Source organism: Pelophylax lessonae (genome assembly GCF_965119305.1).
Source record: "Pelophylax lessonae genome assembly, chromosome: 7".
Taxonomy (NCBI): Eukaryota; Metazoa; Chordata; class Amphibia; order Anura; family Ranidae; genus Pelophylax; species Pelophylax lessonae.
The window spans coordinates 95,001,192-95,026,614 of NC_138774.1; the positions used below are offsets into that span (position 1 = coordinate 95,001,192).

Genomic DNA, 25,423 nt, shown 5'->3' on the forward strand with positions numbered 1-25,423 from the left:
AATGAATTTCACGTCCTTTTTTTCCCACAAACAGAGCTTTCTTTTGGTGGTATTTGATCACCTGTACGATTTTTTGATTACGCGCTATAAACAAAAAAAGAGAGTAATTTTTGCAAAAATAACAATATTTTTCACTTTTTTTTATATGAAATTCCCCCCCAAAAAAATGTAAAAATCTAAATTTTTTAACATTTTCGGCCAATTTGTTTTACGCTACCTATGTTTGGTAAATAAAAAAATCGCAAAAAGCGTATTTTGATTGGTTTGCGCAAAAGTTATCGCGTTTACTAACAAAGGGAAAGATTTTTGTCATTTTTGGTGTTTTTTTTTTTAACGAGTAATGGCGGCGATCTGCGATTTTTTTTGCGGTACTGCGACATTGCGGCGGACAGATCGGACCCTTGACTGACATTTTTGACACTTTTGGGGGTACCAGTGACATTACTGCAGTAATCAGTGCTATATATATGCACTGTTACTGCAAAAATGACACTGGCAGGGAAGGGGTTAACTGTATTGGACAGGGAGGGGTTAAGTATGTCCTAGGGGCGTGCTTCTAACTGTAGTGGGACATTGCTATTGGTGTAAAAACAAAGATCAACGGTTCTACATAGTAGAACCGTCTGATCTTCATTTTTACACAGGGAGAACTGACAGGCGGCTTGTTTACATAAGCCGCTCTGTCTTTCTCCCGCTGTACCGGCGATCGTAGTGTGACCGGCGGACATCGGGTCCGCCAGTCACACTCCCCCACTCCTCCGTGAATGAGCCGAGGCGGGCGCGCGGCTCGGCGGGCGCGCGCTCGCCCGCTATTGGCTCTAGAAGGAGTGACAGGCGAGCGACGTAGACCTACATCACTCTGCCTGGCCGGGGCCGACTGCCGCAGTAAATATACTGTGAGCAGTCGGCAAGTGGTTAAAGTGAATTTGCCCTTTAAAAAATTCTTCCTCGGTTTCTTAAAAAAATTCCATTTATAGCAATGCAGACATGTCTGAAAATAAAGAGTGACAAGTAATGTCTGTTTGTCAAAGATAAGATGCCTTTTTCCTGGTGCTGGAGAACAAATGAGGGGAAAAAATGGTAAGGGTCTAATAGACACTGAGGCAGAAGGCGGGGATTTTACAAGTGACATGGAAAATTTAGTGATGCAAAGAGAAGCTGATGACATTTAGAGAGAGAAAGAGAGAGAGATAGGGGATCTAGTAGCAAACATATCTCAGGGATTTATTAAAGCAAAAAGAGTTAAAGGGAATTCAGGTGGCACGGAGGGTGGGGGGAAGTAAGAGGGATCTGGTGACATGTAGACCATTGATAATGATTGAGTGAAAACGTTAAACAGGTAAACGTTTTTTGTGAGGATTATCCAAGTAGGGGAGAAGGGGATCTACTGATGAAAGACAGGTAAATGGGCATCTGGTCCCACAGAGAAGATTGAGGGGGGTATCTAGTGACCCAACGCGGGGGGAAGAGGATCTTGTATTACTGATACAGAAAAGGGAGGATCTAGCAACTCAGGTAAAGGGGGGAAATAGTAACTCAGAGAAAGGTGAAGGGGATCTTGTCGAAAAAAGACAGGTGTAGAAAGATAGTGACCCAGGGAAGGATAAAGTAAATTTTGTCTTACAGAGGGAAGGAAGATCTAGTGATCTTGAGACTTGTAAAGGGGAATGTGTTGATCCAGATAAAGGTAAAGGAAATCCTGTCACATAGACACAAGTGACGAAGAAGCTAATGAGAAAAAAAGGTGAAGGGGACCAAGTGGTACAGGAACTGTGGAGGATAGATAGGTAGATAAGTGATAGAGTGGTTAGAAAAGGACAAATAAAGCAGACCTACATACTATCTACAGAACAGACGATAACAACATGAAGTAATAGAAGAGAATACCAGAGGACATCAGAAATCAAAGAGATATGGACATTTTGGTGATGTTGGGGTTTGCTCTACTCTTACACAGTGGCACAGAAGGTGAGATATACAATGTCTTTGTTTTTTGTTTGAAATCATTTTGATTTGTGTTACATGCTAGGCTGACTATATATCGCTTGGGTTCTTATCATTCGGATAGTAAAAGACACCAGTGGCTTTGAACTGACTGGTCCGTGTTAATAGGGGACGCCTATTAAAGGATAACATAACATAACCCAAATACAGGAGATTTCTGCCAGATGGAGAACCATCCCCCATGTCTATGTAGGCCAATGAAGAAGACATTGCCAGGGACCAAATATCCAACAATCACCAAATGTCTATGGCTGCCATTGAAACCCACAGTGTTGTGCAAAAATGTGGACGCCTCTGGCCATTTTTTTTTATTTCCTAGGTGGACATAAGCTTAGCATTTTCAAAGAACACAAATAAACAACCTATTTATGCAAATTGTATTTATCTTTATTTATTTTCTAAATTGGAAAAAATAAGGCATAGACTTTGACTTTAGATATTTGTTGAAGCCAGCCAACAGTCTTTCTGTTTCAGCTTTAGGAATATCATGATGGGGATGGGACATGACTTTATTTTTTACTTACCGGACAAAATACTGTTATAAATGTGCATAGACATATATCATTTTTACTTTGGAATACTGGTATGTCACATGCAGTGGTAGCACACAGTAACAAAGTTCATATTCAGAATTTTTTTCTGTTCATAAGAATCTGTAACATGATATATATTATTGTATTTACTGTCACTTTTGCTGTTCCCCCACAGGCTGCACAGAAGTCCCTTCTCTTTCCCTCTCACTGTTCATAGGCATCTCACAATTCAACTATAGTGCTTTGAGGTGCCAGCTCTGTCTTGATTGGACGATCCATGCCTCACAAGAATATACCTTCACATATTTTTTAAATGGAAATATTGTGCAGATAACCAAAAGACAAGACACAAAAGCACTGTACTATCTGTCCAACAAGAAGAATATCTATGGATCATGGGAATGCAGGGTGGTACAATATCCCAGCCTTAGTGCTGTGTACTACATAGGACCACAGACATCTGCCGCCCCAGCCGCAGAAGACAGCGCAAGTAAGTGTTGTGACATCATGACCCAAATGATGGAGTCTGTCCCTCCTCCTGCAGGGTGACACAGATAGAATGAACCTATTAGTCTGTCCTCCTCTAGGGTGACACAGACAAAGGGGGGCTATATACTAATCAGCCATAACATTATAACCACATGTCAAAAACATTATGATCAAATGAATAACTTTGATTATTTTGTTACAATGGCATCTGAAAGTGGGTGGGATATATTAGACAGCAAGTGAACATGTACCTTAAGTTGATGTGTTAAAAGCAGAAAAGATGGCAAATGTAAGGATATGAGCAACTTTGAAAAGGGCCAAAATGTAATGGCTAGACCAACCTTTTTCAACCAGGGTGCCTTAAGGTTTCCTCAGGGGTGCCTTGGCAAGATTAATAAAGCAAAGGTGACCAGCGCTATGGAGTGAGTGGAAAAATATATGTAAATTGGGTACTGAAGGTGTAAGCTGCCAACAACCGACCCCTGAGGGTTAAAGGTGAATATAGAAAACAAAGAGGTTGATAAAAGGTGCTACCTATTGGTAATGAAATGCTAAAACCAAATGGTGTACCCAACAAATAGTTAAACCATAATCTGTGTGACTTATTTTCAAAAAGTGCACCAGAAATTGCGTGGTTTATTCACATAAAGTGCACAAGTGACAAAACAAAATGTATCTGCTCATAAATATAAAGTGCACAAGTGATGAAATTATCCCACTCCACTAGGGGAAGGTACTCAATTTTTGTCCTAGACCAGACAATGTACCATAAATAAATAAAGTGCCAAGTGAAAATAAATAAACAATAACGGTGATAAATTTTATTCCAAAAACAGAGATTCGGCTCTATTGAGCGAAATGTCATACCTGTACGTCGTTTCGTGCAATAGCCAGTGGGGGAGAGCCAATCAGTGGGTCCGGTGGAGAGGTAGAATGGTGGTCTGCCAATGTAAACAGGTCAGGGATGAACACAGTGATCTTGTGTTCCTGCTTAGCAGGAACACAGAACTCTGTGTTCATCCAGTGAGTCCACACAGTTAGAAAGCATCCGCTAGGGACACACTTAACCCTTTGATTGCCCCTGGTGTTAACCCCTTCCCTGCCAGTGTCATTAGTACAGTGACACTGCACATTTTTAGCACCGATTACTGTAATAATGTCACTGGTTTCCAAAAAAGTGTCAGTTAGGTGTTCAATTTGTCCGCTGCAATGTCGCAGTCCTACTAAAAATCCCTGATCGCCGCCATTACAAGTAAAAAAAATTGAATAAATAAAATGTCATAAAATATCCCCACATTTTTAGAGGCTATAACTTTTGCGCAAACCAATCAATGAGTGCTTATTAGGATTTTTTTTACCAAAAATATGTAGCAGAATACATATTGGCCTAAACTGATGAAGAAATTATTTTTCTTACATTTTTTAACTGGATATGTTTTATAGCAGAAAGTAAAAAATATTGGTTTTTTTTTTTTTTTCCAAAACTGTCTTGTATTTTTTTGCTTCTAGTGCAAAAAGTAAAAAATGCAGGAGGTGATCAAATACCACCAAAAGAAAGTTCTATTTGTGGGGAAAAAAAGACAGCGTCGCACGACCGTGCAATTGTCAGTTAAAATAATACAGTGCCGTATCGCAAAAAATAGCCTGGTCATTAAGGGGGTAAAACCTTCTGGCCCAGAAGTGGTTAAGGAAAACAACAATGAGTTTGAGGTGTTACAGGACTTACAAAATAACTTACAGGACAGGATCTGCTATTGATGGCTTGGTGCCAGCTACCACAGCAATATTACTTTCAGAGGTCTGGTGGAGTACATGCCTTGAAGGGTTATGGTGGGTGGTCATAATGTTATGTGACCACCACCAATATTATAAATGAATCTGAGGCTTTCCAGATAATAGGGACCCAAAAAGCGTATACTTTTGGGGTCAATCAGGCTGACACAAAGGTAGATGATCCTTATGGCAGATGTCACAGATCTTCCAAAGAAAGGTTTAGACTCATCTTTCACAACTCCCGATAGAAAAACCTTTGGTGGCCACAGCAGGAAAATACTATCCACGAAAAGCTCAAGAAAACAAAAAACTTACATAGTGTGTACCTTTAAGAGCAATTTAATATCAAAGGAAAAACACACTTACAGAAATCAAGTGTAAAAAGGCGCTTGTACAGATAAATATCCTCAGCATACGCAGTAGAGCCGACGTGTTTCATCTAAATAGACATCATCTGCCATAAGGATCATCCACCTTTGTGTCAGCCTAATTGACCCAAAAAGTATACGCTGTGTTGGGTCCCTATTATCTGGTAAGCCTCCGATAAATTTATAATATTGGTGTTGGTCACATATCTAGGATCATCTAAGGAGGATTCATCTGCACTCTGCACTTTTTGGTGGATGTTATATGAACTTTTTCATGGACTAATCATTTCTTAAACATATGCACTATATCCATGCATATTTTTGCACAATTTTGATATATCTTTCCTTTTTTTTAACACATATACACTTTATACATGCATATTTTTGCACATGTGTTTGCGCAAAAAATATTTTTGTATACGTTTTCATAGATATGCACATGATGCACTTTCTTTACATAGTTTTCCATATGAACTCGCTTATCATTGCAAAGTGTATATTGGTTTGATTTTCACCCATTCATATTTGCACAATTTTTGCATTTGTTTGCATAATTTACTGGGTTTGCTTTTATGTAAGCATTGATTCCCACTTTATATTGTTTTATCAGCGCTGCATTGATTGATTTATTAATTTATTTTCACAAATTGGCATTTGTTTTTGCTGGCTGCTGTTTTTAAGTGTTTGGCACGGTATACATTTCCAAAAAACATAATGTTATGGCTGATTGGTGTAAGCTGGCCCCTCCTCCTGCAGGGTGACACAAACAGAAGGGAGCTATGAGCCTGGTTATCCTCTTGCAGGGTGTCACAAACATAAGGGAGTCATTAGTTTGTCCCTCCTCCCATGGGGTGACACTAAGAGATGAATGTCTGTCCCTCATGCAAAGTGACCATTTTTTTACAGCTTTCAGCCTCAAATTTTAAATACAATTCATTTCCAGGCAAAGAGGAAACATCTGTTCCAGCTTTTATAGTTCCTTCACGACTTATCATTACCATTGTGACTGCAGTCCTGTTACTGATAATCCTCATCATACTGACAGCCATTACATCCAGCTGCTGCCTATTGAGAATCTTCAGGTAGGAGTCTGTGACATCTGAACCACTGTAACTAGATTTGTGTGCATCTGTTATATAATAAGAATTTACAATTATTCATTCAATTGTTAATTTACCATATATGGTATTGGAAACCCTACAGGATAGAAATATTGGAGGTGCTGCCATGATTCACCTTTATCGGCATGAGTACCACTGAACCCTATTACTACTTTCTAGTTCTGGAATCACTGACCCCCACAGGCTGCAACCTTAAAGTAGTACAACATCAGCAGCATTTTTTTAGCTTAACAGATTAAACACAATAAAATAAACATTCCCAAGTAAACAGTTGCTGCTGGCTTCTGTTTTCTCAGTGCTGCTTCTCTGAATTTCCGGTCTTCATAGGAAACAGTAGACAGTAGAGTCTCCAGTCAATATGTTAGCTTTGAGAGAGGGAAAAGAGGAGCAGGGGAGTGCCTTTCCATCCTAGACTATGAGGCTGCGTGCTTCTATTGATGAACACAGCACAGGGAGACAGGACTATAGTCTATGCATGCAAGAGTGGCTCCATAGGATGCTACAAGAGAAAGGAGCAACCTTGAAACAAGAGACCTGGGTCATGGCACCAGCTTAAACAGGAACAAAGGCAAGCATTACAAGACAAGCTGCATACTTATATAATTTTTTTCTCTCCATCTGTGTCCCATTGCGGATTTTTCCCTTTACTTCCTGTCCCATAGCCAAACTGGAAGTGGGAGGAAATCACTGTAAATTAAGAGAATTTCTTAGGTACCTCCAGGTCAGTGTCCCCATAAGAAGATTTCTCCTCTATTACTTTTCTGATGCAAGTCAGAATTGGGGATTTTCTTTTACTTTCAATGATAATGGTAAACAGGTAAACAATAGAGGGTGAATCTCCTTAACGGGGACACAGATAGTAATAAAAACTGACAGGGGGTTCTAATCCCTCTCCACTCTATCCAATAATAAAAAAATGTTTTGCCTTTGATTATAGTTTAAATCAGCTCCTGAAAGTGCTTAAAACCCGAGGGTTTAATGTCACCTTAAAGTCAGGTTTGACTTTCAAAGGTGGGGCTCTCATTAAGATTATAATCTTAGGTATGGGGACACCATTTTTCCTAAAACCCTTAACTTCTTGTCCCTTTTTCCACCTCCCCTTTATTGGTCTCCCCTTCTCCAGTATAATAATTTTCCAGGACCTCCCCAGTCAACAAACCTGACTTTAGTTTCCAGTATTTTTTATTGAGAATATTAATGTAGCACTACTCTCTTGGGAGCTGCTGGTTACGGTTCCCCTGGGCTACCATTAGCAACAGCAGCACAGTTCAACATTTTCAGAGTGGTTTTGGCTCAGTCAGGAAACAGTCCAGTATCTTTGGTTTTTGTGTTTTTATTGAGAACTTGGATGGGAGAAGGAAATGAGTGGGATACTCCAACTTGTATAACTATGCACAATTGGCTGGGATGACTGACCAGTGCTGACTAGCACTGTATAACGCTAGCCTTTAAAAAATATATATATATTTTTTCCTTTAACAATTTTTTATCACCCTGCTTGGGTTCAGCCTCTCCCATGTCAGAAGAACCCCCCGTATGGGCTGTAAACCTCCCAAGGTTTTAGGACGGTCTGACAGTATAATGTACTGTTTGTTTTTTTGTATTGGTCCCCTGGAGATTACCTGTGCTGGCTGGCACCTGTAGTTCCACGGCAGCTGCCGCACATGTATTCCTGGTATCCAGGCAGCTTTTGTTACAGAGCTTGGCTTCTGGTCTGTGGAAGTCCTGATGTCTCATTCCGCTTTCCAGGTGCCCTAATTGATTTCTGCCTTTTGAGCACTGAAGACTGGATGGAAAGGTATATGTGTATGTTTTTCTTAATATATATATACACATTTTTTTTTTTTTTTTTTAACTTTAAAAGAGAGCAGCCCTCCGTCTTTTTTTTCAGGGGGAAGAGCCCAAGGCGGGATAAACGCCCACAAAGAGGTGCCAAGTCAATGCCCTATGCTTAGAAAAATAAGAAAGAGGCAGGACCTGAAAAGTCACAAAGTCGCCAGGTACAGGATGATCGCCTGTCTGAATGGTCCAGATCCCCCTCACCTTTACCTCACTGTAGGTACTCAGATCCGAGCCAAGACAGGTTATGGCATTGAAAGGACTCCAAGAAGAGTAAAATCGGGGCGTAAGCACAGAAGATTCTCTTCATCTTCGAGGGAATCTTTACCAAACCATCCGGAAGAGAAAGCCTGTTGGGTTCTGCCAGGGAAGCTTGTTTGCGCTTCTAGCTTCAAGGAAGCTGCACAAGACAATATGGCAGGTGCTCGAGAGGTGAAATCCTATATTAAAGGGTAACTCCACTTTCGTGGGGAAAAAAAAAGATGCAAAACTATGGGACACTACTCCTAGGCTGGATGCTTCATTGCAGAGGTTGGTCTGCCATATTACACTTCCCCTGGGAGATTCCACCTCTTTTAAAGGATCTCATGGATCACAGAATTGACACAGATTTAAAAAGATTGTATACGGTGGCGGGAGCAGCATACAGGCTGGCTATGGTGCTCACGTCTGTGGCAGCGGCCCTCACAGTTTGGGTTTCAGAGTTGGAGGCTGAGTCTATGGGAGAGGGACTTGGAACTGGTAATTCTTCTCCTTTGCAGTCTGTGAGGACAGCAGTAGATTTCCTTATGGAAGCAGCGGTGGTCCAAGTCAGGATGACCGCAAAGATGATGACTTTGGTTGAAGCACTGGTCAGTGGATAATGCATCTAAACACAGCCTTTGTTCGGTCCCATTTGACAGGAAGCTTCTCTTCGGCATGGCTTTGGAGTTAGCAATTCAGCAGGTCTCGGGCAGCATGTTGGGCCTAATTCCTCAGGAGAGAAGGAGGAAATGCCAGCCCTTTCGCTTCTCCAAAAGGGCTAAGGAGGGTTTCAGAGAGGCTAGTTCCTATAGGCTAGGTAAACCATTCTTCAGACAGTGGAGGGGAGTTGGTTCAACCTTCCCGAAATCTTCTAAGTCCAAGCCCAACCAGTTCGGGTCGAGTTTTTCCTCCCCAGAGGAAAGTTCAGGAGATTCAAATCTGAACAAAGCAGGCAATATCCAAATCCTTTCTGAGTGTAAAGGAATGTATGCAGTATCTCGGCCTTCTGTCCTTCACAATCCGGGTGGTCCTGTGGGCAAGGTGGCCAAGAAGGAGATTTCAATACAATTTTCTTCTCCTCTCCGATGGGATTGCCACTGCTTGATCCAGAGGATCTGCATGCCGGTTTGGATAATTTGGTCATTGGCTTGGAGGAGAGTTTCCCGCAATCTATTTCATGGAGTACTGCTCAAGTCTCCAGAGCTGGTAGTGGTGACAACAGATGCCAGTCTTCTAGGCTGGAGAGCTCACTGTCAAGGGAAGTATGTGCAAGGCAAGGATTTCTCACAGCTCAAATCTTTTGGAGTTGGAGGCCATTCGGCGTGCTCTGCTAGCGTTTCAACCCGTGCTACAAGATCAGGCGGTCAAGGTCCTGTCGGACAACAAAACCACGTGGCCTATGTAACTTGCCAAGGTATCACCAGTAATCGGCCGCTTCTTCAGGTGGCCTGCCAAATATTTCTGTGGGCGGAGAGGAATGTTACCTTTCTTTCAGCAGCCTACCTGCCAGGGATCAAGAACATGCTGGCATCTGCAAGCCTTGGGTCAGGATGCTTTCTCCAAGCCATGGAGTTTCCCCCTGGTGTATGTTTTCCCTCCACTTCCCTTGAATCTCAAGGTCTTGTTGAAGATTCGTCGAGAGAAAGTGGCAGCCATAGTGATTTTGTCCTTCTGGCCCAGAAGGCCATGGTTTCCACTAGTATGGAAGATGAAGATCGATCCTCCAATACTTCAACCCATTTGCCGGGATCTCCTACTGCAAAATGGTATCTGTCACCCAAACCAAGAAAGGCTAAATATGATGGCGTGGAGATTGAAAGGAAATCTTTGAGGGGTCTAGATCTTTCAGATCAAGTTCTAGATACCTTGTAGTAAGCTCGTAAGAGAACAACAAACTCAACTTATCACCGGGTTCGGAAGGACTTTTTGTCTTTTTCTGTGTAAAAAGGGATTGGAATTCTGTGTCTCATTCGGTGTCTAATATTTTGGAGTTCCTGCAGTATGGCCTAGACAATGGATTAGCCTACAATTCCTTAAAGGTCCAGGATTCCACCCTGTCAGCCCTGACAAATAGGAGGTGGGCATTGGATCCTTTAGTGGTCTGGTTTTTGAAACCAGCCATGAGGATTAGACCTCCAGTGAAATAGTTTTTTCCTAAATGAGACTTGACTTTGGTCTTGGAAGTCTTGTTGGTTCCTCCATTTGATCCGCCTTCCTCCTGCTCCTTATTTCATTTGACCTTAAGGAGGGTTTTCTTGACGGCCATTGCCTCGGCTAGAAGAATCTCTGAATGATGTGCTTTCTCCGCTTGGAAACCATATTGTCTGTTTATTCAAAACAGAGTTGTGCTCAGAGCAGTACCAAGTTTTCTTCTGAAAGTAGCAACTTCTTTTCATTTAAGTTGGGAGTCAATGCTTCCGGCCTTTCTGGTGGGTGAAGAAGATGATGAATGGAGGAAGCTGGACTTGGTTTCCTCTTTTTTTTTTCGTTCAATCATTTTTATTGAGAAATAATAAGTACAAGCAAACATAAGTATCATAAAGAGCGTTGTAAAACAGCCATAAGATTAGAAACTTTGTAAGGTACAAGTATCCAAGAGTAAGAATCATGAAAGTAATCTTCCAAAAAACACTGTGAAAAATCATAGGCCTGGAAACCAGGCAACTATTGAGGAAATCATAGTAACACTGAATCGTAAAGGAATAATAACTGAGAACGAGGTGACTCTTGGAGAGTCCGTAACATGGAACACTGAAGTTTGGGTAAGTGCTGTCCCATAGTCCCCCTAAGAGCCTCCAGGATGAATACAAGACGAGGAGAACAGAAGCATCGGCGGGTAGATCCCTGCCCCCGAGGGTTGCGACACATTCGGGGAACAGGGTACACACCAGCACGAGACAGCATCCCAAAGAAAGTCAGGGAGCTGTCGGCTATTTTGCACACATGAGGAAGGTGGTGGCTAATAGTGAGGAAGCCGGGAGGGCTGAAATCCACTAAATAACACCGTAAACCCAGTGGAGAGGGTAGAGAGGGAGAGACAGGGGGAAGGGAGGCGGGGATGTGAAAGGGAGGGAAGGCCAGAGATAGAAGGGAAAAAAGGGGGAGAAGAGTGAAAGAGAGAAGTCACCGGGGGCATAAAAGGGGCGAACTCAGGGTGAGGTCATAATGTAATCTGAAGAAATTGGGCCCAAGGTTCCCAGACACTCTCAAACCGCGGTACCCGGTTGTTCAGAATAGCCACGATTTTTTCATGTGTCATTATCCACAAAATTTTTCTTTTGGCCAGATTTAGTCAGGGAAATGAGGTTTATCGCCCCTTCTAATTAGGTCAGGACCCTGTCTCCCCGGAATAAAGCCTGATTGGTCCTTATGGACATAATTGCTGATAAAGCGGGACAGTCTATTGGAAAGTATCTTTGTCAGGATCTTGAGATCTACATTAATGAGAGATATAAGCCTATAATTGCTTACGTCACTATGATCCCTGTCCGGCTTTGGAATAACTGATATATACATAGTTCAAGGTCTTTTCAATAGTGCCCCCTTTCTGTAGTGAATTGTAAAATTTACATAACCGGGGAGCTAGGGTCGTGGCGAAGGTCTTATAATAGGTCGTGGGGAACCCGTCGGGGCCTGGAGTGGAGTCCGTCTTCAGCCCCTTAATCACACTCAATACCTCGAGTTCAGAGATGTGGTCCTCAAGTAGTTCCCTGTGGTCTCGAGTAAGGCGAGGTAGTGAAAGATCATCCAGGAAACTAGGAGATTGGGAGGTGGAGCACATGGAGTCACAGTCATAAAGTTTAGAGTAGAAGGAATGGAAAGATTTCAGGGTCTGTTGTGGGTTTTGGGATAAGGTGCCCTGGGGGGGTTCTAATTTTGGGGATCGTGGCCGCACGGAATTTAGGTGAGAGTTTGACTGCCAGTTTGGTTCCCATTCTATCAGAGTAGGCATAGAATCTGGCCCCAGACCAGCGGAGCTGTTTTTCCGCCTCCGTCGTGAGAGCCAAATTCAGTCTTGGAAGCAGGAGTGGGATTAAGTTTATGGACTAGTTTCGAGAAATTCAGATTCCAGCTTAAGAACATCCGCTCTTTTCTGGCGCTTAAGGTTGGAAGAGATTTGGATTATTTTCCCTCTAATAACTGCTTTCTGGGCAGTCCAGACGGTTTCGGGGGGAAACCTCTGGAGTGTCATTGAGTGAAAAAGTACGATTCCAATTCCTTAGTCAAGATAGTGCGTTGGAAAGCGTCGCTCAGGAGAGCCTCATTGAGGCGCCAGTGGAACTCCCTGCCATGAGCCAGGGTGTGATGAAAGAGGAGGATGACCATAGCATGGTCAGAAAGAGGAGAGTCCCTAATGAAGGCGTTAACGGTCTGGGGAAGCGCTCTCGTGGAGATAAAGATGTGGTCTATCCTGGAGAGAACATTATGAGGGGCCGAAAAATGAGTGTAATCCCTAGCTGTGGGATTGAGTTCTCTCCAAGCGTCGACCAGTCCCTCCGTGAAGAGCAATTTGGCAATTCGGGTGCTCTGCCTGGGGGAGAGACAAAAGGAGGGGTTCCCTGGGCGAGATTTATCCAGCCCTTGGTCAAGAGCTACATTGGAATCTCCTCCCATTATCAGTGTACCTGCTGCGTGGGGAAGCACATGAGAGGCTAAGTGCAGAAAAAATTTGTCTCGTCGTCGGTTAGGAGCGTAATAGGATAGGAAGGAGAAAGTATTGCCACCAATATCACCCACCACTAAGGAGGTATCTGCCGTCACTGTCTACAAGCTTACTTTTGAGGTCAAATTGTATATGACGTGCAAAGAAAATCCCCACCCCCCTGGTCTTGTCTGGAGCATTCGCCAGATAGAATTGCGGGTACTTGTGGTGAACGAACAAGGGATTGTAAGATGCTGGAAAATTAGTTTTTTGTGTTAGTGCAATGTCTATGAGGTGGGAGTGGTATAAGTTAAAAAGCTTACGCCTCTTAGGTGGAGAGTTGATCCCCTGGACGTTTTGTGATGAGAGCTTCAACGGTCGAGATGAATCAGCTGGTGGTTTCATTCCGTAGCAGAGGGGAGAATCACTCGAGAAGGGGCAAGTCGGTGAACTCTGCGAGACCCAGTGAGGGGAAGATACGTAGTTTGGTCGAGCCACAAACGAAGAGTAAAACCCTGTAGAAGAGAGAGAGAGGGACCCCCGGTGACTGGGGGTGAAAGTAGAGGGGAGCAGCAGGGGAGGAGAACGAAAGAAGAGGAGGAAGACATAAAGAGCCACAAAACAATGAAAACTTGCAAACATTGGCTATCATTTAATACCCATAACCCAGTCAGGAGAGGAAGGGCCCACCCCCTCCTTCCCTGATACCCATAGATGCCTACACTCAAGAAAGGCATCCGCCCGGGTCTACAGAGGCGCACCGTACCTCTGTAGAGTGGGGGGGCGAGGTGCAGCAGAAATCCCGCTCTGGCCAGGCGTCCTTGGGGGCTATCATAGCCGCCTAAAACATAAATTGTTAAGCTGAAGGGAAGAGGAGAAAAAAAAAAGGGGGGGGCAACAAAGAGACGTCTTGTCACAATCATCCTCGAGGAAAGAAAAAAAAATAAAAAAAAAAAGGAAAAAAAAGGGGGAAAGAACAAAAATTATTTTCCCCCAAAAAAGAAAAGTGTAGTCTGTGTTTGTTTAATGGCAAAGGTGGAAGGAAGAACCCCTGTAGGGGACCGCTGCAGTCCTGCAGTGAAAGGAAACAATCGTCGAGATCTTTCTCAGAAGTGCGACTTCTGTTGAAAGTAGGTGAACACCGGCTAGGGAACAGGTGCCTCTAGGGAGGTCTGGTTTCCTTAGACCTTTTGAAGTGTTGCTTCTGCCAGGTGGGGACCAGAGGGCTCTGGGGTGAGGGGCGTTTGGAGGAGCCTAAATTCCTGGCCGTGGATGAGGAAGGTGGCTCTAGGGAGAGCAGTCCCAGGCGAAGAAGAAGTTGTTCACCGTCCTGTAAAGATGAGAAGCTGTGGGTTTTTGTTGATGCAGAAAAGTGAGGCGAAAAGGAAAGGACCACCAATATTTAATGGATTTTTGCTGCAGCACCTGAAGGAGTGGTTTAAGAGCTCTCCGCTTTTGGATAGTAGTAGGTGGAAGATCTGCAAAGATTTGTATGGGAAAACCTTGTAAGTGTAGCTGATTAGAGGATCTGGAGATTTTCATGACTTCCTCCTTCACTTTGTAAAAATGGGGTTTTACAATAATATCTCTTGGAGAGCCATCAGGGAGTGGGGCTCTCAGGGCCTTGTGTGCTCTGTCCAATTCAAGGCAATGTGGCGGTATAGCAGGAATTAATTTCTGAATGAAGGATGTCACTACAGCTTCAACATCTTTAATAGACTAAAGGCCCGTACACACGTACCGATCGTCGGCATACAAACGTCGGTGGACGAAGGATCTGCCGATTGTACGCGTGTTAGTATGGTGCCTCCGACAGATGTCTGCGCACAATCCGCGGACAAAAGTCTTTCTTGCAAACATGAAAATTTTTGTATGCCGACACCAGAACGGACGATTGTTCGCCTGTCAGTACAGAATTCGGCCGACAGACCGCAGATTTGCAAGACTGGGCATGCTCAGAAAATAGAAAACACAGGGAAAGTTAACCATTACATGACATCACTTCTGCAGTCGGCGGACAAAATTCTTGTGCTGTCCTTGTGCTGTCTTTGCACTTTTCAGCAGACACCGACATCCCGGGGAGAAAAGAGGAACATTTGTATGCCGACCATCGGTACGTGTGTACGGGGCTTCAGGCAGGCCTCTAATCCTGAAGTTATGTCTCCTGGATCGATTTTCTAATTCATCAATCTTAGATAGGGCTGTATCCAGCTGATCATGTAGCTCCTGCATTCTTGCCGAATTTTGATTTACTCTGGAGGACAGTTTGGTCAGTTTTAAGTTCTATGGCCTCTAATCTAGCTCCCAGGTTCTGCAGGTCAGAGTGTATAGCTGAGGTAATTTGAGATGCAGTCGAGGCTAGGCCTGCAGAGAGTATTTTAGAGAAAGTAGCCATGAGGCATGAAAAGTCCTCTGGAGTGTTAGGAGGAGGTGTCAGAGAGCCCCGAGGTAATCCCTGCAGAGCAGTGTAGGCCCCAGCCGGGGACTGGATTAATTCCTCCATGGTACGTTCCAGGAGGGAAACCGTGGAGGCTGGTGAGAGGATCAGGGGGCGATGTGGGGGGTCCGAGGGTCCGAGGGGCTGAGGAGGACTGACCTTCTTTGTTCTGGAGGTGATGGGGTGTCTGAAATGTCCTCCCCCTCAGCGGGTCCCGGAAGGAATGTTGCTGTGGCCGCCATCTTAGGACTGCAGAGCCGGGTCTCCGCCGCGTTAAGTTGAGGAGTGAGGTCCCGCCAGACCTGCGATCCGAGCATCGGGTGTCCCCGGGAGATCCACAGACAGTACGCCTATAGTGCCAGTGCGGGACGGACCTCCCTGGTCAAGCCGCCATCCGGGGAGCCGCCGTGCATGCGCCTGGTTTCCTCTTTATCTACCTATTTGGACCAGAATAAAAAAAGTTCAGTAGACAGGATCAACTTTTTGTTTTCCCGATTGGTTCAAAGAAGGGTTTTGCAGTGCCATCCAGGGTTGTATCCTCTTGGATCGTCAAAACCATTCAAATTGCATACAAATCATTGGGCCTTCCCCACCCTCTGAAGTTAAGGTACATTCGACTAGGGGTATGGCAGCTTCCTGGGCAGAGTATGCTAAAGTATCTCCTGAAGTAGTATGCAAGGAAGCAACCTGGAGCGGGCCCAGTATCATCATCCATCATTACAGGGTGAAAGTGTCTCTTCCGTGTTTGGAAGACTTTGGTTCTACTGTTATTACGGCGGCTGTCGGCCATTAAATATACTGTAAGTAGCAGCATCAGGTGCTGGACTCTGAGTTTTTATTTTTTTACTTAAATTTTCTTCCCACCCTGAAGAGGATTGCTAGTTACGTCCCATGGTAAGCTGATATGGGGAGGTCCAGGAATACAGAAAAGTGTTATCCTTACTTACCATAATTTTCCTTTCCTGGATCCTACCCATGTCAGCCGAGGTTTCCCTCCCTAATTTTATGTCACGAGGTGGGATATTACGAACCCTTGCTTAGGCAGATAGATGCCCTTTATGGGCTAAGATAAAGGGGGTCCTGGAGGGGTCAGAAAGGGCAGAACTGACCCATGGTAGGCTGACATGGGGAGGATCCAAGAAAGGAAAATTACGGTAAGGATAAAATTTTTCCGTAATCCTAACTACTCCTGTGGATTTCTACCAAATCACTACTACAGTTAGAAGTTGGAATACTTGACAAATTGACTATTTGATCCCTGTCTTTCTAGGTTGTGGTTTATTATATATAGCATTATTTGAACAACCAGTACTTGGATAACTATTGTTCTTATTCATATACAGTACATTCTTATGTTATGCTGGTGATAACCTGAAATTCAGATTTGCTGTTTCTAATACTGTATTTCTAATTTTCTGTACTCAATATTTTGAATAAAAGATCCTGGAAACTAAAATCAGGTTTGTTGACCTGTAATCTTGTCCCCCGTCAATGACTCACTAAGAAGTGAACCACAGATACATATGGAGCTAGCAACGGTAGCTTCCATATTTATATTCTTGCAGGGTTCTGTCTCAAAGCCACCGATAAGATCGAGCTTTCTCCTCATTGGTCAATTCTCTGGGTTGATTCTAAATGTTGGCTGTGGAGGAAAATGGACGAATTGGTTCTTATTAAAAGAGTGAGTTCACACTTATAATGTTAAAGCAAACGTTTAGGTATGTCTATTTTTGCGTAGGTACATTGGTCCACCGACTTCCAGGTCCCCTGCTGAGCAGCTGTCCCACTGCAGAGGGAACACAGGAGGGGCACATTTTGAACACAGTTTGCATTTTCTTAGAAAGTGCAAAGCATTTTCTGATTGGACAAGGTGGAGAGATGGGGCCGTGACATCACGCTACCAGGCATGGGACCGGGATGCTTCTATAGTGGAGGTGTATTTGTCAGTGATTTCTAGCTTACATGGGCATCTTTCAAGTAGAACACATGCATATTTATAGTACATTGATCCAAGCTGGGTGGGACCAAGGGTACGACGGCCCTGGGCATCTGTCTGTTCTGTCCCTGGAGGCTCTCCCTCTGACAAAGACTGCCGCCAAGCAGCCTCTTAGTCATTCTGCCATAGAATCATAGACACTTGGCACTGTGGACTAGAAATAAAAGAAACTACAGTCATGAACTGTATCAGGTCAGACTGACAATATATGGAGAACGGGACTGTTATTTCCACACAATGAGTAAGGGCAAAACATATAAATCTGGTAAAGTCTCAAATCTTTGACATTTGGCACCACACAGGTTAGAAATTAAACTGCATCAACCCCTACGGCTTCTACTACTATTTCTACGCTGCTCACACCCAAATTTATCTTTCTACCCCTCAGGTCTCGTCCCGCATCACTAATTTTCTAATTGATTTTTTCTGCCCTCGACCACTGCAACTCCCTCCTACTTGACTTACCTTTACATAGGCTTTTCTCCCTTCAGTCCACTGTATTTTGTAGCCCATTCATATGAATAGGCTTTCAAAACACAATGCAAGGAATTGTGCTGAAATCGCACAGGAACTTGCACGCTCTGTGGCATACGATCAAGAAGTTGGCCCCAGTCATCACTAAACCTATGCACGCAACTGCTCAGGCCCAAGCACAGAATCTTGGGAGGACGACATATGTTCATTCCCCCATATTTATTCATCTTATTTTGTGATTTCAACTGGTCTGCATAGCAATAAGCCTTTGCAATATCCTGAATGAAAGAGGAGTTCCACTGGCTTTTGTCTTTATTAAAAGTCAGCAGCTACAAAAAGTGTAGCTGCTGACTTTTAATAAACACATACTCACCTGTCCCACGGACGGTCCAGCGATGCAGCTGGGGAGAGCCTCTGTTCTCTCCGTCTTCTCCCTGTGGCGCCGGTATCTCTAGTGTAGGCACTCGCCTGTGACAGCTTGCGGCTTCACAGCCGGGTGCGCACTGCGCATGCACGGGTCACGCTGCACGTTCTGAATGGACTGGCAATCTTCTGGGACCTGTGACAAGTCCCAGAAGATTGAAGGGAGGGAGAGGAGAACTTCCGCCCGAGCCGCCTATGCAGAAGTGGAAGCAGGTACCTGTCAAAATATGGCATGTCAGAGGGTCAGGACCACTAAAAGTGCAAGTTCCACTTTTGGGTGGAACTCAGCTTTAATATCATGTTGAGGTAAGTAAATACCTGCATAAATAGATAGCCTTGGAAACTCCAGCTGGTTGCAGAATAATGTTTACTTTATGAATTATGATATAAAACTTAGTAAATGTATTGAAAGATATTTGGGCTCCCCTTCTTCAGTTAAACAGATATAATACTACCAAAGCCCTGCATGAGGAGACTCCATGCACTAAAATGTGTTTGTAGGCAGGTGCAGTCTATTTTCTCCACAGCAGGTGGTGGTCGGCTGTAGTGATACAGTTGCTCGGTCACTGGGGAAGCTGTCCTTTTGGATGCTGCCCCATGTGAATCAAGCAGCCATCTTGGGTCAGGCAGAGCCTATTTTAGACCCTGGCTCCTGGAATTTGGCATGCTTTGGTGAGTGGACAAAGTAGGGACAGGTACCCCATCTGTGAGGGACAGTAACAGTGCTAAGGAAAGGTTCCTGGTGAGGAGGGTAAGCATAGGTCCTCACTTGTTCTGACTGATTCCCAATTGGCCAGGCCACATTCAGTCTCTTCTCAACAGACGCTGTCACCCCGGCTGCAATCTACCCTATCCCCCTACTGAATTGTGAATGTACCCATCTTACTGGGCTTGTTGTGAACTGTTGTTGCATCCCTTCAATACAAGTTCTATTGCACCTGCCTGTGTGAATTATTGTCTCTGCACCACGCTGCACCCCACCTACATGTTGGCAATGCTTTATGCCATACATGGCCATGGTTTTCCAACCAGTATGGCTTTATGCCATACGTGGCCATGGTTTTCCAACCAGTTGGAGCTTCCACAACTCTCTATTCATACACAACCTTCCTCACCTACCTCCATAATATTCTCATGCTTGAAGAGACCCACTCTAGGACCCTCCATTAGAGTTATCCACCACCAATAAGCTCTAGCGCTACCTCCCACATGGACGGCAAAGCCAGCATTTGAATCAGATACAAAATTGATGTTAAAAGGTATAACAAAAATTACTAATTTCTTTTTTTTCTTCTTTTTAGGAAAACATCCACTTTACATCAACGTCCCAGAGGTAAGAATTCATAGCATAGTTTACCTAAAAATGAAAAAGTGGGGCACTTGTTAAAAGAGTATCTAATTTTTAGTGAAATTGTCTTATAAGTCCCTTCTTTTCTTTAGTGTAACTTACCTAAAAGGTGAAGCTGTCCCTCAAAAATTATTTAAAGTAAAGCTGTTATGGCATGAAAGTGTTTATATATAGATATATATAACAAGTTGACCGCGCTTAAAAAACAAACACCAATAATTGTGATAAACAGTGCTTATAAAGTCCCACTAGGATATCTCCTTATTCCCAAACAATGAAATAGTAGACAATCTTCTGCAAGACACTCCACTCCAGATATCACCCGTGGGTTCAAAGATTCCCTTCTTCATCGACAATCACACGCACAAGCCACTCCCAAAATACATTTTACCCCCATTATAGGCAGTCAAACACAGCATAAGGGTATATCCATATAGGTCCCAGGTCCATCAGATAAGGTACTCCTCCTCAGAGTGGGGATGTGTATGAGAAAGAAGAGATAGGCCTCATTGTGCAGTATATAAAAAATGTTTATTAAATAAAAATGAGAATACACTTACAATAATGAAACTTGCTCTCTAGCCTTTAAAAGCAGGGGATGCTGTTCGTGTTCCACCTGCTTCCCAAACTGCAGAAGGGACGGTTGCGTATCCGTATCCCTACGCTTTTCTTTATTACGGGCTGCTTGTATGTTACGTTTTTTGTTTTTTTTAACTCCCAATACGTTTTTTTGATTAACTCACAATTTTTATTAGTCCTGTGTACAAGTGCAGGGGTGTTTGTCACTCTTGATTTAAATGAAAAGATTTTTACCCAGTCTTTCATCGGCCAGATAGGCATTGCCCATCTCCTCTACAATAAAGAACCTGCCTGTTTGCACTTTGTTTCTCAACTTTAGGTCCACTTTAACCTCCTTGGCGGTATTCCCGAATGTGGCTCGGGGTGGAACTTCAGTGCCATTCGCGGTAACCCCGAGCCACACTTGGGGTACGGCCAGGGAGGAAGAAAAAAAAAAAAAAAAAAAAAAAAAAAAAAAAAAAAAAAAATCGCTGGATCCTGGAAGAGGTTACTTACCTTGTCCCGGGATCCCGCAATGTATTCCGGCAGTCGGATCTTCCGCCTGATGCGGTGTGCCTCGGCTTCCGTTCCCTGCGAGCGTCGCTTTGCATCGCAGGGGGTTGGAACCGGTGGCAAATTCAAAAAGTAAAAACACACAAACACACTGATATATTGTAATCCTATTGGATTACATTACTAAATAAAATAAATTGACCTTAGTTTGCCCCCCAGTGCCCTTGCCTACAGTTATACTGTACTTTGTACATACGCATATATATATATATATATATATATATATATGCGTATCTAACACACACACACACATTTTAACTTATTTATAGTTATTTATTATGATTTTGTGTTTCCAACTTTATCATGATGTTAAAAAGAACGCACACTAAAATAGTGGATTGTGGCTGCTGGACCTTAAGAATTACATGCAAAAAAATGGTACCGCTTTCAGCGCCTAAAATCTGAAATAATCATACCGCCAGGGAGGTTTAAGGCAGTAGACAAGGCAGCAACTGTCAGACCCCAGGAGGCCTCTCAATTCTGACTTTGTACTATAGAGTCATCCGTAAAAAAAAAAAAAAAAAAAAAAAAAAAAAAAAAGGAAATCTAAATAAATACTGTGGCAATTACACTCTTAGGGTCCTTTCACATGACCGCTCCGCTGCTTAAGTCCGCTGCGGGACTTTTTTTTTTTTTTCACGGAGCGGATGACATTTGTGTCATCCGCTCCGTGTGCCCGCATATCATCCCATCCGTTTGCGGATGATATGCGGACATAATGTAAGTCTATGGCACTGCGGATGTCAGCGGATGACACCGCTGACATCCGATTTTCCTTCCTTTCCATTTTTTACACAGAAGAAAAAAATAGGGTTCTGTTCCATTCGAAAAAACGGAACAGAACTGAAAGGAGGAAAATCGGATGTCAGCGGATGGTATTCCGCTGACATCCGCAGTGCCATTCACTTACATTATGTCCGCAAACGGATGGGATGATTTGCAGACACACGGAGCGGCCGTGTGAAAGGACCCTTAGACTGTGCAGAGATTTTCCAGCTCACATGACAATCAGAAGAATCACTGCCACACCCAGACAGGAGTGTAACAGTATTTACATTATGGAAGCTTCTTCAAGGGGACAAAGTTGTTCAAGTGGAACTTTTCTCATAACAGTTTAACAATTAAATAAAAGTGCATACATGCCACATTATTAATTATGCTACTAAAATGAGTGTGCTGTTAATTGCCTCCAGCATTGCTCTGGTTTCTTCTTGCTAGGGGCTGTCATTTTGTTGAAGCCTAGACCAGTCACTTGTTTTCGGAAAAGTCCCCCCCTCACCTTTGGTTATTATGCACATTTCCAGCTTTCCAAAAGCGTTACAGTGCTAAAGTTCACAGGCTGTCCACAAGGTAGAAAGGAGAGAATATTAGGGAGATATAATAAGACACTATTCTTGATAGTTGAACTCTTGTGTCTCTCTGGCAGTAGTGAATGTCCTGTTACCTCTCCCTTTCCCCCTCCCTAAACTATGTTCCCTCAACACCGTCTTTTGCTTTTCTCCCCATTAACCAATAGTAAATCCTAAAAATTGGACTTTAGTGACTTAAATTTTAGGGATAGTGCTGAGATAAGAGAGGAAGTCAGCATGTGCAGAGCAGGATAAAACCATACATTATTGGATTTTAAACAGAATAGGCACTTATTTTTAATGTTTTACCTGCAAAAGAGGTCAGCCAGAAGTGATCTAGCAGGATTTAAAGCAGAACTTCCGTCTGCTCACATCATTTGTAATAAAAACATAATTTGCCAGTCTGAAGCTTCCCTCCAACCACTTTGCAAAATATTTTAAATATACTGTGATTCTGTATTTGCCAAATATGCTGCAGAAATCTCCCTCCACTAAGTCTGGCTGCAGCCATGTTAACTGTGGGCAGCTGAAGCTGCTGCCTTTTTTTTTTCATTTCCTAGATTTACACAGACACACGCACTCACACCACTGCTTGTCTGCACATTTATCCTCTCTTGATGAATACTCATGGATCTCTGCAGTTTCCCCATCATCTCTGCCCTAATCCAGCCCCCTTCAGCTCTGCAGCTACCATTGGCTCTTCTATTACTCATCCCTCCTCCCTTGCTGGCAAACTCTCACGAGAGTGAGAGCTGTGCATGAGGTCATTAGCCTAGGCTAATTACCAGACAAGAAAGAGGAAGTGGGCTGTGTAAGGCATTTACTGGCAGAAAAAAATAAATGTTTTACTATCCAAAAAATAAAAACAACAAAAAGGTAGAGGACTTAATAGATGGAAAGATGAAAAAAATGACTGAAGGTCTTTAATTTTCTGACGAAAGTGCCACTTTATTTATAGTTAAAGGGTTACTAAACCCAGTACCCTGCATTTACTATATCTGGTCTCCCACAGTACACGGAAATGCAATTATTTTAGTAAATATAAACTGCTAAATACCTTTTCTCATCAGCAGTATATAGCAGCTTTGTGACTTCTATTAATGTCCAGCCAAGCACCAGTTAAAGCTTGTAGGAGGGGTTTACTGACTGACCTATGAAATTTCAAGACCCCTGACCCTCTGTTTAGACAGTGCAGATTGGCCCTGTGCTGATCACATGCACCCTCCTAAGAAAAAAAAAAAAACTCTACACACCAAATTGAGCATGTGCAGCCTGACTCCATAGAGTCTGTGTTCTCAAGAAATTATTAAAAGCCAGTAGAAGGGGAGGATCAGAGGAGACAGAATCAAACAGCCTTTTTACACAATGCAGAGGTTCCACAGTGAATATAACAAGTATATTTTTTTGGATACACAGACTGATTTTACTGTTGTGGGTTTAGTAACACTTTAAAGCATACAGCGTTTCAGCTCGACAATTTTAGTTTCCACATTTTTAATGAAAGGGAATTAAAAACACTGCTGTCATTTTTACTCAAAACATATTACAAAACAGACAAAAGCAACAGTGACATAAAAGGGTTTTAAAAGTGAAAAATCTTTGGAGTTTGCCTGGTTTTAGGTACAGTGAAGAGTTCAGATCCATTGCAGAGTAAGTTTAATCTGATATTTGCGAAAGTTATTAGCCCTCATACTGTAAATGTCTATTGGTATTCCATGATAGTTGCAATGGCAGACAAGAGCTCAGAGCGGCTAATGCAACAGCTTTTTTTTTTTACCTTGGAGATGGTGTGGCAGAGCTAACCCCCCACTTTATCAAAAGATCTGAGGGGTGTTTTATAATGTTCCATTGGAACATCCCTACTGCTTTTTCTCCTGGGTACATCTATAGTCCCATATAATAAGGTTTCACATGCCGTAGATCAGCGTATGGTTTAGCAAAATGAAATTACAATCTGCTAGATACCAAATATGATATCGAACAGATGTACAGTATATTTCTCTTAGGAGGGCTTATTAACCTTCTGGGCCTTGTAATTTGGGCATGTTTGGGGTCTAACAGATTAACATCCTCTTATACATTAGCCACTTTCTAGGAAGATAACCGCATCACCATAGGAGTTAAAGATTAAGATATAGTATATGAAAGGTCAGCTTTTGGTCAATATAACAGATTTATAGATATAAATTCCTTGAGCTGCTCTCCAGCCTATTCTTAACTTGACCATTTAAAACAGGGTCCCATCAGAATTATTTGAAGACCTGCGCTGGTGAAGATTTGCAATGCCTTGCATGCCTTCCAACTTGTCTGCTTCCTATCAAATTATATCAACTACCCTGGCTGCCTAATATAAACATAAGATTTAAATCGGACCGTTTGTTACAGACTTGCAAAATTCTGGGGAAAATGAGGGTGGCATGGTGCTCAGTACTACTCCCCTAATAATGCAAGTTTGCGGTTCCTTCCTTATCCCGCACTAGGATCACAAATCTAAACATTTATCAATATTTCAATAGGTAAGACTGCATAGTTGTAATAACTTAATATTCAAATTCTTATACAAGTTCAGTTATTAGCAAGACCATAATCCCTAATCAAAGAAAATGTATTATTAATGACTGACATTCCATTTGGATTTGCACCATTTCTTTGTGGGTTAATGGAATGCAATATTTATATTGCAGAAAGACAAAGATCAGACAACTTTCCCCTTACTGAGAATTTAAACCGTGGCACAACTGATCTAAACATAGAGACGGTAGGTTTAAGAAAGAGCTGCGGCTTCCTCTGCTGGCAGCATTAGGCATTACATAAGCAGATATTAATATTGTTCTCTTTTCCAGAGTACGGAAGTGTCTTATGTGGAGCTGGAAATCAGTCAGAAACCACCCTCCCAAAAATTGCTGAACCCTCATTCTACAGTCTATGCAACCATAATGTGATTACCTCTGTGTAAGCCTGAATGTCTAATAAAGGCGTATTAGAAGAAAAACAACCTCCAGCAAAGGCACGTTCAGGAGAGGAGCTGAAGAGCAGATAAAAGTGTAATGTGCCTAAGCGTACATAAATGCTAGACGTGTCTAATCATTTGACCATTAAAGTATGACTAAAGGCAAAACTTTTTTTTTCTCTCTCTCTCTCTGGATAGAGTGGATAGGGATTAGAGAACATCTGTCAGTTTTTATTGCGGTCTATTCCCCCCCATTAGGGAGATTCACCCTCTCTATTTGTCCTGTTTGCAATTATTAAAAGT

At 42.9% G+C, this 25,423-nt stretch overlaps 1 protein-coding gene across 1 annotated transcript; it reads left to right on the forward strand.

Moving 5' to 3' along the window:
- Window positions 1–1,442: 1,442 nt before the first annotated feature.
- LOC309560062 (uncharacterized protein) lies at window positions 1,443–25,112 on the forward strand (the record flags this gene model as incomplete). Its single annotated transcript, XM_082263580.1, has 6 exons — window positions 1,443–1,968; window positions 2,713–3,027; window positions 6,111–6,249; window positions 19,644–19,675; window positions 24,855–24,928; window positions 25,014–25,112. The coding sequence occupies exons 1-6, from the start codon at window positions 1,914–1,916 to the stop codon at window positions 25,110–25,112; spliced, it is 714 nt and encodes a 237-aa protein (XP_082119706.1). The 5' UTR covers window positions 1,443–1,913.
- Between the last annotated feature and the right edge of the window lie 311 nt (window positions 25,113–25,423).